Below are 17,410 nucleotides of genomic sequence, written 5' to 3'. Positions count from 1 at the left end.
AAAACTTTTGCATTTCTGTGAAAAAAACTTGTAAGCCCTTCTGTTTGGCCAAACGTATCAATATTAGGAGAACCAGAGGCCCAAAGTGGTGCCAGGAATTGATCAGCCTTCTCATTTCCTAAGGCTAGGCCTTCTGTCAGTGCAGAGTGACTCTGTATCTGGGTAATAAAATAATCCTGTTTGCGAGAATTAAGTAACTGCCATAGTTGCAAAAAGATTTGCCACTACCACTGGTTTTGAATTTCCTTGAGCAATGCTTGCTCCATGCACTAAACAATACCTACTACGTAGAGAGAATCAGAAACAATGTTAATGGGATCATTTGGCCATTTTTCAAACACTAATAACAGCACATGACTCAAGATGCTGTAAAGAACCTCCTGGTCCCTCAAGGATTTCACTGAGCCATTTGCGTCTGTCCTGATAAGTAAGACCTGCTTTAAAAGTTTTTCAGCTGGCATCAGTAAAAACTGTGAGGGCTTCTACAGGTTGTTTTGATAGCCAAGGAAGTTCTTTCACCTGTTGATACAAAGAAAAAAGCTTATTAGGGGCAAAAAGAGTGCTAATAATACCTGGAAAGTTTAACAATGCCTATTGTAAAGTGTCTGAATTCTGCAATGACCATCATAAAAAGTCTTTTGTTAGTGGAAGAATATATTGGGGTTCCATTCCTGCAATTTCCAGTGTCTGCTTTGTTCCTTGATCATGATTTTGGCCATAGCTTCCATTCGTGTGGTCAAGGATTCATTCAAATTACATGGTAAAAAGAGCCATTCTAGGACTTTTAGTGGCTGATTAACCTATCTATCCCACTGCATTAGGATAGCCATCATGTGCTTTTCTCTATTCAGCATGGCCACGGAAAATGGTAAATTAGGGGACCAACAATCTGCAAAGGAATTACCCAATTTAGTGGCAATTTGAGTCAGTCTTCTGTTGTTTTTCAGTTCATGCAGAAAATTGGTCTCATTTCACCCTTTCAATAATGGCATTAGGGGCTCACAGTCTTAATTAGTAATGCCACAGGTGCTATAAACCCACTGTATGTCCCCAATTAACTTTTTGGGGGTCATCCATCAAGGTCAGAATTTCTGTACAAATAGTTAATTATTGAGGCTGAATTTGGGCTTCAGTGATAAGCATACCCAAATATTTCCATAAGGCTTGTTGTTGGACTTTTTCCAGGGCAATCTGAAGGCCTGCCTTCTGCAATTGTTGTAAGGCAGGTAGCAGGGTTGCTGTATCCAGGTGTTCTCCTGCTATTATTCATGTCATGATAGGTAAGACACTGTAAGTACTGGTTTCTCAGCAGGGCTAATGCCCAGGCAAAAAACACACAGTTGTCACATCATGGGAGAATTTCGCATCCCTTGTGGCAATACAATCCATTGATACCTTTTTGCTGCCTCTGCTTTGTTAATGGATGACACTGACAAGGCAAACTTCTCACCGTCATCCTCATACAGGGGCAATGTGAAAAAGCAATCTTAAATCAATAATCAACAGTTGCCAATTGACAGGTAACTTTGATGGTGAGGGAAGGCCAGGTTGCAAGGGTCCCATATCCTGCATTACAGCATTAATTGCTCAAAGGTAATTTCCCTGATTTTTTAGGAATTGTAAAAATGGGTGTGTCCCAGGGGCTCAGAGAAGGTACGATATGCTCCCTTTCCAACTGCTCATCAACCAGTTCATTAACATGGGAAAGCTTTTCTTTAGACAGCAGCCATTGATCAACCTAGACTGGTGTTTCTGTTAACCATTTTCATTTTAGGGTTGGCAGCCGCTCAATGACCACTGCTAAAAACCCTCATTGGTGAGACAGAAACCCATCTGGCCCATGCGTCTTGTCCGAGCAGCCAGATTGTTGTAGTCATCACATAAGATCTTATCTGAGCCCAAACATGTGCATCCTCATCAACCCATACTGTTAAGAGTGTTTTACTGATTTGAGTCATTTGCACAACTCCCACCCCCATAACAGGTGTTCCCAAGGTGTTCAGAGGTCGTTTTGCAGGCTATACAAACAAAGGAACAATGGTGACATCTGAACCTGTGTCCAGTAATGCAGCTTTTGTCATGAGAGCTCCTCCATCAGGGTGCTGAAAAGTAATGGGTTTAGTTGGTTTTGCTCCTGATAATGGTAAACATTACCTGAGGGGTTTCTGTTGACCCAAAACCTCCATGCCCTCTATGCATGACCCCGTTTCAGAACCTTGGCCTCAAATGGAACTAACTAGTGTCTTTTGGAATATGGACAGGTGGCTTCCAAGTCTGCACCGTTATCTCAAAACTGCCTAAATAATCTGCATCAATCAGTCTAGGTGAAAAAAAAAAAAGGCTTGTTCTTATGTGAATGATCTTCCTATCAGCAGTAGAGCACTAAGTCCATAGCCCAGTGGTCCATTTGCTGTTGATGGTATGACATCTACATAGGTGTTTGTCAAAGTGATGTCTACTGCTGTCTCCACGTCCACTCCTGCAGATCCTGGTGTTGCTGCGTGGAGGACGTCCAGGCAGCCACCTGGTTGTGGGGGAGCATTTGTGTCATTGCACATTCCCCCTTCGCGCTCGGTTTTGCATTTCCCAAGGGGGGGTCCATCTCTCCATAAATCTTGATTTAAATTTGCCAGTCCGATGCGCAAACTTGTCACATCTGTTGCAGTTTTTTTTCACTTATGGCTAGTGAAGTAATAGAAGAAATTCTTAGTTCTAGAAGCTGGTACTAATCAGCACAGACTGTTGCTCAGCCCAAACTGTATTAAATTCCTGAAGCCAGAGCAAGAGAACAGAGACTTCATAGAATTAGGAAGAATTTATTTTTCTTTCTTTTATATAGCAAAAGGGAGAGCCATTTGCCTCTGTACTGCCAAGTAAGACCTGCTTTAAAAGTTTTTCAGCTGGCATCAGTAAAAACTGTGAGGCCTTCTACAGGTTGTTTTGATAGCCAAGGAAGTTCTTCCACCAGTTGATGCAAAGAAAAAGGCTTATGAGGGGCAAAAAGAGTATATTAGAGTGGGGCATAGAATAGGCGATTCAGGCAGTCTCTACTGTCTGATTACCTCAGCCAATGGGGCAAAGAAGAGGGTAATGCAGTGGGAAACTTAGGATAAAAAGGGAGCTGCATCCCCCAACCACTTGAAAGACCCCATGGGAAATGGTCCATGGCCTTTCCCTTTATTCCAATAAAGTTACAGGACTCTTTTGTCTCTTTTTGGGACAAAAACCTCTGGCATCAAGGATTAATTCTTCTAAGAAAATGAGCACTCATCTGGGGTCCTTCTGCCAACCCGTGACAGTGAGTGGGAGCTCAAGGTGCCCCTCAGCCAGCTTTGGCGATCAGTTCCCTTTGGTGGCAGCTGGCACTGGGCAATTGGTTGAGTACCCAATGTGTCCACTCAAGACAGACAAGTAGTGGACTAGAGGGTCCACGAAGAGTCCACAGGGAAGGACCACTGAAAATGTCACAAATCAATGGGATTTTTGGGGGAGTTAACCTGAGAAGGAACCCATAAAGCATAGGTAAAGGCAGCAACGGGTCCTGGCAAAAAGGATGACGATCACGGGTAGCAGAAGAGAAGCGAGTTACAGGAGACGCTATTATCAAGGGAAGGGAATTAGAAGAAGGGAGGATGTTGCTGTGAATTAACATTCGTACTGATTCTAAGCATGCATGTGGAGTAGTATGCAGGTTTAGAAATCTGTGAGAGGAAAGAGGTTTAACTTGCAGGGGAAAAAACATTAGCGCACGACAGCTTAACTACCCCTCTCTTGGAGGTAGTGAATTTACCAAAAAGGGGACCAATGATGTACATTAGGGGACATCAGGCAAGGGACTTGGAGGAGGCAATAGGCAATTGACTGGCAGATGAAGAAACTCAGAAAGGAATACTTTTGCCAGAACTCTTCAAGACCCTCCCTTTGCTCCCAGCGACTCAATCACTGCCAGAGAAACTGTCTTTTCCACCAGAGGAGCTGGAGATAACTAAAAAGAGTGGGGCAGAGAAAAAAAGGGAATAATTGGTTTACAAGGGATGGCAAACAATGGAGACCAGAAGCTCTGGCCATACAAATATTATAACAACTCCATGAAGGGAATCATTGGAGCTCTCGAGGATTGGCAGAAGCCTTCCTCAAGATGTATTTTGCTGTGGGTCTTTTTAGTCTGGCAAAAGCAGCTGTTGAAGTTTGCTTGATTTGTGCTGAAGCCAATAACAGGGTTACAAAGAAAGTTGACAGGGGAGGGAGGCCTTGGGCTGTTATGTCCCTTCTAAAAATGCCAAGTGGATTTTACCAAGATGTCCCAAGTGGGAAGGCTTAAATATCTTCTGGTAATAGTATATCAGCTAACAAGGTGGCCAGAAGCATTCCCAACTGCTTCAGCAGCTACAGCATCACCTATGAAGGTATTTTTGGAACAAATTATTTCAAGATACAGGATTGTAAAGGAACAGACTCAGGGGAGCTAGTTTTACAGGAAAATTCCTTCAAGGGGTTATGGCTACTTTAGAAAAACAATGGATCTTCCATACCCCCTGGCACAGAGCTTGTGTCAGGTAGAAAACAAATGAAGAGTGAAATAAAGAAATACCTTTTGAAGCTGGTAATAGGCACCAAGATGCCATGGGTAGGGCTTTTTCCATTGGCTTTGGCAAGAATGAAGACCAGACCCAGAAGAGAGAATCAGTTCTCTTCCTTTGAATTATTGTTTGGAATTCCTCACCTGGGTAATTCTCAACCTATTGGGTTGTAGAGGTAAGTGATATATATTTAAAAGAATATGTGGCCAGGCTACTGTCTCTCATGAAATCCCTTCAACCAGAAGCTCAGCTGGCATAGCCCCTGCCTTTGGACTTTGGCTGTTCGTAACATCCAACCAGAGGATTTAGTCCTGCTTAAGGAGTGGAAAGATGCACCACTGGTGGCAAAGTGGCGTGGAACTTTCCAAGTGTTACTGGCCACAGAAACAGCCATCAAGACAGCTGAATCCATCACACTCTAAGGTCAAGGTCTCTAAGGCCCCAGAGATTAGGACATCTTAACTGGAAAAGAAGGACAGCAGGCTCTAACTGACAGACCACTCTACAGGAGTGGTCTTGAGCAGCAGCTTGAGACATTGACATCAGGGCAAGCCACGTATACCTATCACAGACTGTCTGCTGAAATAGTCTGGATGGGCATCCCTCTTTTAGAATCTCCACTCACTGGGGGGCTACTACTTGCTGTCATTGTTTTCTTAATCTTAGGTTGTTTCTGTGCATTCACTGGCCACAGGTGGTGCAGAAGACAAGATAAGACATTGTGAACTCAAACTACATTTACTTATCAAAGAGTAATTATGACTGATTCTCTGTATGAGGCACTGCAGTGCTGGAATTCATATGAAGAAGAGGAAAAAGCACAAGCAGCATCAGCTTTACTCAGTAATTGGCAATAGCCATGGTCTGGTTGAAGACTGAACCAGCAGCCTCTCCAGCAGTGCAGAGGGGTTGGGCTGACTGGGGACAGGGACCAGCCCACCTGCTGCCAGGAAACTGTTGGAGACTGGGCATGATCCCATGTAACTCACAAATAACCCTGGCATTTCCAGACTGCAGATGAATTAGATACAAGGTAGGTGTTAACAGCAAACAGACTGAGTAATACATATGTACAATTTATTTAAAATACTTTTTAACATATAAAACCCCCTCACTATTTATACAGTCTAAGTCCTAGCAACATATACAAATACTGAGCAACTACAATACATGCTGAGGTAAGAACATACATTCTGGGAGAATACTCAAGCCAAACAAGATTAAAATACATTTTATATACATGTCTTCACATGTAAGAGAGACCCATGAAATGCACCTTCCCTTTATTGTACACAAGGAAATTCTAGTCTTAGTGTGCCATGCAATTTAAACCCAACTGTTACATGTTCAAATGTATCTTAGCCCTAGCAGACAATATGTCCAAAGTCTGAAGTAGAAGCAAAGCCTGGGATCAAATTTCTTCCAAAAAGGGGTTTACATTTTAAAAACATCCATTTCTTTAACAGCTTGTGCTCCTCAGAGAATGAAATTGCATTATGTTTGCTTAAAAAATAACCCACTGCAGAGAAACTGCATAATTCTTGCACCACCTTAGCCTTCAGCTATCCACAGTTCTACCATTCCTGGTCTGCAGTAAAAATCAAATCCAGGTGTGTTATTTATACTGACTTGGACACATCCATTTATTTTTATGATAGATTAATTTTTCTAAGCCTAAACTGGTACAGGTTGAGAATGGAAAGGATTCTTAACTTGGCTGTAACCGTATTGTCATATCTTAGTGGAAACTAAGAACTTCCCACTTGAAATAAAATCAGCTCAGATAATTTCAGTCATAGTTGCTTCTGATAGCTAGGAACAGTTACCTGTTTAAGCAAAACTACAAAGACTGCAGACTAGTTTTGTCAGTCAGAAAAAGTTGCAGTAACAAAAAAGCACAATCATAGGCAGGAATTTGCTGTTCACAAATGGGTCTAATTTACCATCTTTACATTCATATTTAGGCTTAAGGCACCGAGCTCTAAAACAAATAACTAAAAAATGTCATTCTCAATTAATGAGAATGAATGATCAGAAATTCTACAACTGGGCTTTAAGGTAGCACAGAGAACATTCAGCATCTTTGTTGGTGACAGGGACAGTGGGACTGAGCACACCTTCAGCAAGTTTGCCCACAGCACCAAACTGTGAGGTGACATCAACATGCTGGAGGCAAGGGATACCATCCAGAGGGACCGGACAGCCCTGAGGGGTGGCACCTCCTGGAGTTGAAAAAGGTATTGTCCTACACCTGGGTCAGGGCAACCCCAGGCTCACAGACAGCTTGGGCAGAGAAGTGACTGAGAGGAGCCCTGCAGAGGAGGACGGGGGGTGATGGTTGATGAAAAACTCAACATGAGCCAGCAATGTGCTCTCAAAGCCCAGAAAGCCAATGGGATCTTGGGCTGCATCAAGAGAAGCATGGCCAGAAGGGTGAGGGATTCTCCTCTGCTCAAGTGAGACCCTACCTGGAGTGCTGCATCCAGCTCTGGTGCCCCCAATATAAGAAGGACATGGAGCTGCTAGAGCAAGTCCAGAGTAGGCCATGAGGTTGGTAAGAGGACGGGAGCACCTCCCCTGTGGAGACAGGCTGGGAAGGTTGGAGCTGCTCAGACTGGAGAAGAGGAGATTGTGTGGGAACCTCATTACAACCTTCCAGTACCTGAAGGGACCCATAGGGAAGCCGGAGAGAGACTCCTTGTCACAAACTGCAGTGGCAGGAAGGGGGAAGTGAGTGGAGACTTGAAAGAGGGGAAGTTTAGGTTAGATAAAAGGAAGAAATTCTTTACAGTGAGGATGGTGAGACACTGGAACAGATTGCTCAGAGAAATTATGCATACCCCCATCCCTGGAAGTGTTCAAGGCCAGGTTCAATGGAGCTCTGATCTAGTGGAAGGTGTCCTTGCCCATGGCAGGGGATTGGAAGTAGATGATCTTTAAGGTCTCCAACCCCAGCCATCCTATGATTCTACATAATATCATATTTTAGATGCTGAACAGGCCACAAGTGATTTTTGACTCCAGAGTTTATATACAGCCCCTCTACAAACAGATTTTCAGGGGTAAGTGAGGATACTTTACTGGTAATAAGGCATGGTGGCAGCCCCTTGAACAGCACTGCAGCTTCCATTCAGACGTTGTCCACAGCATTTAAGGACCTGGGCAGTAAACAAGGCTTTGAATTTAATCACAAACAAACAGTAACAACTGAAGTCCATAAAACTGGGCTACTGTGTAGGGAGGGGGCCCACATGTATGAGTTGATTCAGCATCCTTCCAATAGTGCTGTTAGAATAAAAATACAACAATTTTATAGTGGAGTTTTCTCCTACTTAGGTGAGAAAGCTGTGGGGTTTTTTCCTAACAAGATTAAAAATGGCAAATATGTCATTCAGACTGTTTTCATTCTGTGATAACCTAGCTAAAATGAGTGTACATTACCCCAGTAAATGACTGATTGCGGTATTTTCATAGTACAGAACACTGGAACATTCAAAGGATACAAATTCCAATAAATAAGTTGGAAATTGACACTCTTTGGAATAGTACCCATTCATTTGCAAAAATTTTGGAATCTTTCATGCTTCTAATAAGAACAATCATAAGAAAAGCCCTAAGGCTAAATTTGGTAGTTGTGCTAAAACATACCATATATGCTAAATGCATGTCTAACACAAACTGTGCACCATTAGAATATTTGTGTGCTTCTTTAAGCACTCACAAAAGTATGTACAGATCTTTTTTGTATAAGCTCACACCTGAACACAGAATAATGGACACTCTGGGGGAGGGGAGGGCAGGGCCTTTCTCAATTCAAGTCACCTTCAAGACCTGAATGCTTCTTGCACTGAATATCAGAGAAGCCTGACTTGGGGGCAGATGATATTCAAGTGGCCCTCACAAGCATAGGGAATAATGTAAAAGCAGTTCCCAGGTAGTTTGCTTTGTCAGTCTGTGCCTCCTGGATCCCTAGGAAGAAATATGACTGGCTTAAGATGAAGAAGCAGAAAAGAGATTATACAAGACAGCAGCTTCTAGTTTTGCAAGGCTAACCTAACCAAAAAGGCAGGAACCTTCTGAGGAAGACACAGCTAGCTGAAAATTGCCAATTCTGTTAACAAAAGCTGAAATAATGTAATTCAGAATTCAAAACTATTTAATGCCATGAAGCTAAAGGGATTTTTGCCATCAGTCCTGATAGCAGCTTGTTAAGACCAAAGTTGTGCAGACATTTTACAATGAAAAGAGGAATTTTAGAAGGTGTAGTGCTTGCACAGAAATTAAGAGCTTTGGGTATTGAGGTGGGGTTTTTCCCCCAAAAAAATAATACCATTAGGAAGAAATAACTAGCTTTTGTACTTAAACTGTTTCTCCTAATTTATCACTCACATCTATGAATTACTGGAGATAATCATGAAGAGTTCTTCTCTCATGTCTGACAGACAATTGTACAGTAGTAATAAAAAGTCCACGGTTTTGCAGGAGACAAGCTGTTAATTGTCCATACAGCTTAAGGAAAAGCAGAATTAGCGTTTTCCCAGACCTCACATACCACGTCTTTTGGTTCAATGTTGTATTACTTAAGACTAATACCAAAACAATGGAATTAAAAAAGTGAAACTGTGAGCTTTATGGAACTGGCTTTTAGAAACTAATTCATTTTAAACATCATTCTACCTTACTAACTTTGTCCGTCCTTACTCACAGTGGGATGGGCCATGCTCTGTGGCACCTGGTACACAAGTCGGTCGGCACTGCCGGGCCCTGGCTGCCCCTTTGGTATATCGTACAGTGCCTGTGCTGAGGATGCACTGTCTGTCCTGAATAACAGTTTATTGCACATTCCAACCAGTGGAGGAGCTTGATTCCCTGCAGCTTTGAAGGTGGAAATGGAAGAAGCGCCAAGAGGGGTGCTGGGATGGCTGGACACGTCCATGATTATTGGAGTCGCATACTCAGGTCCGGTTACAGGCAGTGGCTTGGCATAGGCGTGGTAAACTTCTTGGATGGGGGACTTGTAAGGGTCTAAGTCAGCGTAACTGGCTTCTTTTCCTTCCTCTGGTTTGAAGGTTGATCTCTGGTGAAGTGTGCCCACAATTGCCCCTACCAGAGGCTGAGCATATTCTGTGTTGCAAGCCCCAACAAAACAAAACATAAATACACTTACTGGGGTTGTTTTACTTTGGCATCACATTAAATACAGCCTGTCAATAGTCTGCCAGAGATCACTATCCTACATCAAACCAGTGGTCCATCTCTGTCTACCAGTGCAATCGCTTTGGAAAAGGATTCCTTTCCACCCAATAGGTAAAGCCATTGAGATAGCCAAAACCAAAACATCCCCACTTCTCAGGTTTATACTTCTTCCCAAGTGAGCTGCAACTTCCCATGCTACAAATCTGCCTGAAAACGAAGCGGACTGAAATGCTCTTCTATTTGCAATAGGTTTAAATAAAATTGTTCTGCCTGGATCTCAATAAAAAGTGGTCCTTGGGGTGGAGTGTTTGTCATTTGAGGGGAAGCCTGCATGTAGTCTGAGATATTTTAGCTCAACAGATAATCTAAGTTACAAAAGCTGGAGGTGAAAAGCCTAAGTAGCTGGGTAAAACAGACAAGCACCAAAACAAGAAAGCTAATTCTGCCTGCAGTGAAGCTGTAATTCCTGCACATCTGCCTAATTCTGCTATCAGCAGGTAAGTGCAGAACCAAAGGCACATTCAGTCATCCTCCTCCCATGCCTAGTTCACCAGGGAAAGAGCATGTGGAACTATCCAGAAACTCTCCTTTTCCAGATCCCAAGTTTGATTTAACCCATACAGTAAAGGTAGAGAATCAAGTGCCATATTTCAAATCTGTGCATAAAAATATTGTGACAAAATTATTTCCAGTGCACGAAAATAAAACCAAAAAATTCTTTCACCCTTTATGAGGTTTAAAAACAAGTAAGGAACCTTTCAGTTACTGCATTAACTTGGGCAAGGGTATATCTATAGCACAGGAAATGAGAGAGCAGACACAAAAAAGCCTGCATTTTAAGATACATGCTTACCCACAGAATGATTCATTTCTCCTCTGTTCCCCTCCAGCCAGATTCCTGACATTTTTGGCATGTCATTCATATACATACATACATACATACATATATATATATATATATATATATATATATATAAAAACATGGCCTACAAAGTACCTGTAGACTCTGTTTGCAACATTGTTGGGACTTCTCTTGGTCTTAGGTGACTGATTTCACTGCTGCTGTAGCATACAGGAGTTTCTTCATGTTCTGCTGATTTGATCGGGAAAAACTGCTTCATACCTTTCCACCATCCTTCACATGAATTAAAAAAAAGCAAAAAAAACTGCACAAGATTGCATATATACGGTATTTTAAGCTACTAAAATACTTTTCAGCACAGCTTGTATTTTGTTGAAATAGGTAAATAACTCAATTATCACTACTTTGAGTAATACCCTAAGACATCAGAGCTGTGAGCTATCAGAAACAGATATGTAGCAAATGAAAGTGATTAAAAGGTTCCTTGTCTAAAGCATAAGATATACTTAAGACTGCCAGTGAGCAGACACACAGGTGTGCAAGTTTTCAACAGAGGCCGGAGAAGCGAAGCACAGTCACACAGCAGTACCAACCCAACTGCTGCAGCTGCCCTTTGCACCTGGGGCATAGGTGATTTCAGGACCATTGCAAAGAGCTGCCCAGTGCAATTGTCTGATCTTAAGTTTATGAGGCACAAGACAGTTGGATAGAAGATATACCTAAATCCCAAATGCTTACTAGGGAAATGAAAACAAAATTTTTGACCCAACTTATATGCTAAGATGAAAGATTTTTTTCCAGGACAAAAAAGTACCAAATAAATGGTTATCAAATGTATAGAGACATTCCTTATAAATAAAATTTTCTCCTTGTGTTGTATAATTAAAAGGTTTTCTCCTTCGTTCACAAAAAACCCTGAGGTGGTCAGATCTAACAGGAGACATGACATTTACTATTTCTAAAAAAAAAGAAATCAGAGAAAGAAGAAGTACCATTAAGTTGGTCCACATAAGAAATTCAGTTTGCTATGCCTCCCTCAGTTAGCATTAGAAAAGCTTCTGCTAGTGGAAACTGTAACTGCAATCTGAAATAAACATCGAACAAAAAAACACTGAGGAAATGGCTCCATAAAACCATTTTGTTACCTGCACGATCCCAGTAAGGTAGATCATATGTGTCCTCAGTTTTTTTCTTGCTGTGAGAAAAAAAAAAAAGGAAAAAAGTGTTATTTTAACTAGTCTGCTTATCAAAAGATACATTAAGTAATGCTCAGCAACTATCACCGTGGCTGTAACTGGTCCTCAAATTTAATGTATTAGCACCAGTAACCTGGCTTCCCATCACCAGTCTGCTGCTACCAGAGAAACCAGTTTTCAGTCAAAGCACTTCCAATGAAAGCAGTTAGCAAAAACTGTTTTGTCCTCGCTAGTCAAGTAATATTTTTTCTCAGAAAGAATGCAATTCTTTCCACAAGTGCAGACCACAGAGTTCCCACAGCAATACATGCAGCATTTCATTCCCACACACCAGGCTAACAGACATGTAAAGCACTTTCATCCATCTATTAATTTACCGGTTTCTCCAATGCCATGCACAAACTAAGATAAGAATCAGGGTAGTGAAGACCATCACCAGCACTGGAACCAGAACTGCTGCCAATGCCACATCTGAAAGCCATTAAATTAAGTGGTGTCAGACAGAAAGAGCTTCTCATAAATCAGTTTTTGATTTGAAAATTACCTGAGCAGAACACACAGTTTTCACGTTTAGTGTCTTATCACACCAGATCCCCCAGCTAAGCTACTCTGCTGGATGCTCCCACAGTGCAAATTCAATTAACATCTGGCATTTCTACATGCATGCACAGCTGGTGGTTTTGCAGGGTTTTTCATCAAAATCAATCAGTTTGTTTTAATATATGCTTTTTCTGTTGCAATAATGTATTTTATTATTTATGCAGAAAATCCCTTAATGTCACCATGGAAGTTCAAACTTCCTTTAAGAAGTAAATTCTACAGTACCTTAACAGTTAATCCAAATCAGTCAGTGCTGGGTCTGTGTATGATCCTGTCCCCTGCCATCCAAAGGACACTTCAGCAGTGCCCACATCTGCAGTGACTTTGCTCCCTTTTCTGACCATTTTCTTTGACAAACAAATGATTATGCCAGGTGACATTTTTCAAATTTCATGCCAAAATAACTGCTCCAGAGAAGATTTGCTATATCAAAGGTGTTTTGTTCTAAGAAATTATTAAATAAAGCAGCTACACCTGATTAATTCAGAAGGGAAGTCCAAGTCTTCCTTCTAACAAAGTTTGTTCAGTGATTAAAAGCTGAACACTGCTTAAACAAGCTCTGGAAGATAGAACTATTTTATATCTAAAAATATATATTGTATATACATTTATATTATATGTATTACTTGGCAGATTGGTTTTGTTTCTTCATGCAGCACTCAACTGCACATCTTTTATCATTTGTGTATTTAATAACTGGCAAATACTAGAAATAAAATATTGATAATCTGCTGTAATTTGTTGTTTTGAGAAAATTTCAATGCAGAAAGCACATTTAGTATATGTCAAAGCACTATAAGGAGTTCGAAACATTTTAACTGTTTAATGATGGATACCTTTGGTTACACTTGGAGTCACTGTAGTGTTTTTTATTTCAGGTGTGAAAGTTGTTTTATCTGTCTGCAGAGAAGTCTTCACTGAATGAGTGAAGTCATCCATGAAGTCAGCATTCTTATCATTCTTGTTCTGAGGTGGTGCTGGCAAAGTGATTTTAGGAGCACGACCTTCAGAAGAAAAGGATTTATAAGGTAAGTTCTTTGAGTGCTAGTTTTCCATATCTCATCTTCAGGAGAAGACAGGAACAGTTTGCTATAAAGCTTTTGTTCATGTTATATAACGAGGAAACCACCCCACCAGGAATCAATGACATGAAAAGCAAGTGATTGGCATCTTATGACACACTTATTTTGTAAATTACCTTGTGTACACCTAAATTCAGTATTTTCCTGGTTAAGTTAACTTTTGGATAACCTCAGAAATACCAATTAAAGAAGGATTACGCAGCCAAGAAGTACTTCAGACTTACCAAAAATATACCCATGATATAACTTTTAATCTTAGTAATTTCATATACAACCTTAATAGTTTCACTTCTTGTCTTGCACAGCTGGAAGTTTTCAGTTGTCTTACCTATACTAAACTGACATCCTAGCAATTCTACTTTCATTGCAATTTTCTGGTGCCATTTTAAGGGGTTAATCCTAAAAAAACGTGCAATTATAGGTGGAATGAAATTATTGCGAACTTCCTGGTACAATTCAGTATTCCCTTGAAATATCTAGAAAAGAAGGGGAAAAAAGAGAGAAACATTACGTTCTACAAATACAATAGTAATTGAGTAAGTACTACCAATTTTGATGTTTTATTGAGGAAGAATAAACAGTGAAGGATTCAATTCACCCCAGAACATCGTTGCTGCCTGCACTTGTCCACTCCCTTGGCCCCATTACACATTTACAACTAAATAAAACAAAGAAAGGTGTGTGCACATGTATGCACACAGCTACACAGTTCAGAGTAAAGGTACCATGGAATATCCTACTGATGCTCCCCAGGCACAGCCTGCTGTTACACACATGTTTATGGCACTGAGTCATTCTAAGTCCTTGGTATTTCACACTTAGTCTTCGAATATCCATGGATAGCAAGGACTTGTGACACCATGCAAGCTGGAATTAAATGGTGCCTTCACACAGCCCAGCAGTTCAGCACAGCCTGTCTGAGGATGGTATTCCTTAGAAAGCACTGGGGGGCACCCTCTGATCAATACAATGTGTGGAACCATACTGTCCTCTTGTAGCTGTTGCCTGCAAGTGCTGAGCCACAACAAAATAGAAGAATTGGGGTTCAGAATGTGAAATCTGTCCTCCAGTCTCACACTGAGCCATGAGGTTCTGCAAGAGAAGGGTGCAGACTTTGTGTGAAGGATGAGCTCAAGTTGGTCCTTCACTGCCATCCTCACACACAAAGAACTCATCAAAATGTGACAACACACAATGAGTCTGGCTGAAGTTTAAAAGCAGTGAGCGGAGTCCCTGTGAGATGCAGTGTAAGCACACTGACAGATTTACAGCCAACTGCAGGTTTGCCACTCCTGAGCTGCTTAAAACAATACAGCAGCTTGGCCCAGTACTCCAACCCTCCCCCTCCTTCAGGAAGACTGTTTTGGCACCATGTCTTTTAGTAGGAAGTGAGCTGCCTCTCCATGTTTGTGCACAGCAGTGGGGCTTTGGTCCTGCACATGCAACTCTGTGGTGCTGTTGCAACACAGGTCACCACTGGGATGACAGTTAACTAAGTTCTTTCTTTTGAAGCGCTGATATAGACACTGCAAATCATGGTGGACACAATGCATAACACAATTATGGCACTTGCCTGAAAAAAGTCAGTATTACAAGGAGTTGTCTTCTCACTCAAACCACTTGGTAAGGAATAAAGTACCCTGCCATTCTTAAAGACAAGCACTGCATTGTGCAACAGATGATGTGTCTGCATAACATGGAGCAGTCAAGAGCTTTTAGCACATCTCTGATCAGTACAAATCACTGCTGTTTCAATCTTAATAAACGAGAGAAGAGATTTTTGTATGGCCCTGCTGAGTTCTTGAAAAAAATGACTAGAATATCCCAAGAGGCCTGAAATAATTATTCCAGGAAACTATCCATTCAGAACAACTGCCTGGTCTGAATTTAAGCTTCTTGTTCTTAAATATATTCAGTAGTAACAAATGAAGACACAGTAAATGCAGGGGCAAGCCTGTGATGTTATTTTGGAAATAAATTAATAACACCAAGTAGTTGAAGTTCATGTGCCCACAGCAGACTGGTCCAATTTACAGCCACTTTTCCCTTACTAGTTTGTTTTGTTTTGGTTTTTTGATTTTTTTTTTTTAATGACAGGCTTGTAGCTACAGATCTCACTAAAAATTTTTTTGTTTTGGTAAGGATGCAAATGAGAAGCAAAATAAGAGAGGAGACTTCCTGAGGGGATGCATCCAGACTGAATTGCTGTACTGTATCCTTGCTCGTGCTATGCCTGCCAGCACCAAAAGAAGGCACATCTGTCTGCCCAAGCAAGATATACAGATGTTACAGAGCAGGGACACAACTCTGAAAGCTAAATCTCATGTCAGGTTTCTGAGGCTGAGCATGTAACAGCAAGGGCAAAAAGATCAACACCAACTCTTACCTTCAAGAAAGATTAACAGTGAAGATCTTTACTCCAGGCTTTTATGTCAAGCTGTCAAGCTTTTGACATCCAGTGTTACAGAAGTAACTTAACCTTACCTGCAGCTCTGTATTTTTTGTTACCCTAAATTTTGTATTAAAAAATAATTTGCTTCTGAGCTCAATACAGCACTAACTTTTTAATGAGAAATCACTTCATAGTCTTTTCATTATCAAACTCTTTTCATTTCTCTCTGTGCTGTTAAACAAAGCTTTTCCAACACTGCAACTCTCATTTGTCCTTTTTCCCCAATTCAAGCATTTACTCTTTTTTTAATCCATGAAAAATTAAGAAAAGTTTTTCTTGAGTACTGCCAAATCTCTAAAAGGTATTTGCAAAAAAGACTACAGGAAAGGCTTGGAAAAGCTCCTAGTCTCCTGAAAAATGTTAGGAATTCCAAACACATTTCAAAAAAAACAGGGACTAGCACCTCCCAGCTGGTCTGGCATGCTAAAAGGGAGAACCCTGCAAGCAGATGCATCCGAAAGTAAATCTGTATCAAGTGAGGTGATGGCAGACAGAGAGTAAATCTGCTATTTTGAAATAGAAAAAATGGAACCATTTTTTTCTGTCATTTAACTACAGCTGCCAGTTCCTGGGTACATATGATTCTTCATGTCCTGTCCCTTAATGACACACAGAGCACAAAAAAAGGTCTGTTGCCTGTAATTTCAGGCTCCAAAATTTGTTTCATTTCATGAGCATGCAAGAGGGACAATGCACTCAAATTCAAGGCAATAACTGTGAAGTTTTTTAAAGGAAATTGTCAAACTAACACTGAAGCCTAAATCTAAGCAGCTTCCTAACTGAAATCTTATTTTATGGCCAGAAGAGGGCACTCAAAGCTAGCAAAATATGCTGATTTTTTCCTTTTTTTCTTGAATACTTCACACCAACAGTGACTTTAGTTCACATGTAGGCTCAGACCCAACATTAAATTCTCCTCCTCTCTTCCAAGAGTTACCTACTGCAGTTATGTTCAGTGCTCAAAAATCTCTCAATTTAACAAACTACAGCCTATTACTTCAACAGGATGATACATCCTACCTTGAAACATTCTTAACCCAGAGTAAAGAGAAGACCAAGGACAGCCAAAGTGACCATCCTTAAAACCTATTTTTAAAAAAACTACCAGACTAGTAGTTACAGTTACATGTACTTAATACCACCGGCCTATAGAACTAAGATAAATTACATCCAAGGATTTTAAGATAAAGAAGGAAAATCTAGTTCCAGTCACATTACTAAGAATCTTGTCATTTCATTAAGAAATCTGATCTGAACCACTGGGAAGACATGAATTTTCTCATTTTTGCTGTCTATTAAATACTACAGAGCTGTAAACATGGGGAAAGCAAGATTATCTTGCTGCTAACATTAGGGACTTTTTCTGTGTGGCAAAACATTTGCAATCTGAACATACGCCTCCCTCTGCAAGGGCTGTTCTCATGTGTAAGAAACTTAACAGT

At 40.9% G+C, this 17,410-nt stretch overlaps 1 protein-coding gene across 3 annotated transcripts in view; it reads right to left on the bottom strand.

Moving 5' to 3' along the window:
- DCBLD2 (discoidin, CUB and LCCL domain containing 2) overlaps positions 1 to 17,410 on the bottom strand; it is a 78,514-nt gene that overhangs the window by 29,389 nt on the left and 31,715 nt on the right. For 2 of the 3 annotated variants that reach the window (XM_036383642.2, XM_036383651.2), the window contains exons 10-15: positions 13,845 to 13,992; positions 13,271 to 13,438; positions 12,212 to 12,305; positions 11,784 to 11,833; positions 10,774 to 10,911; positions 5,641 to 9,704 (exon numbers count right to left, since the gene is read on the bottom strand). In XM_036383642.2, the coding sequence (XP_036239535.1) occupies positions 9,262 to 9,704; positions 10,774 to 10,911; positions 11,784 to 11,833; positions 12,212 to 12,305; positions 13,271 to 13,438; positions 13,845 to 13,992 (1,041 nt within the window). In that variant the 3' untranslated portion in view covers positions 5,641 to 9,261. Of the gene's footprint in view, positions 1 to 5,640; positions 9,705 to 10,773; positions 10,912 to 11,783; positions 11,834 to 12,211; positions 12,306 to 13,270; positions 13,439 to 13,844; positions 13,993 to 17,410 lie in introns of those variants that run through there. The other variant, XM_036383660.2, reaches the window with a different exon arrangement.

This window comes from Molothrus ater, chromosome 2 (assembly GCF_012460135.2).
Source record: "Molothrus ater isolate BHLD 08-10-18 breed brown headed cowbird chromosome 2, BPBGC_Mater_1.1, whole genome shotgun sequence".
NCBI lineage: Eukaryota > Metazoa > Chordata > Aves > Passeriformes > Icteridae > Molothrus > Molothrus ater.
The sequence above is the reverse complement of the archived record's forward strand: the minus strand, read 5'-3'. Positions and strand labels throughout refer to the sequence as shown.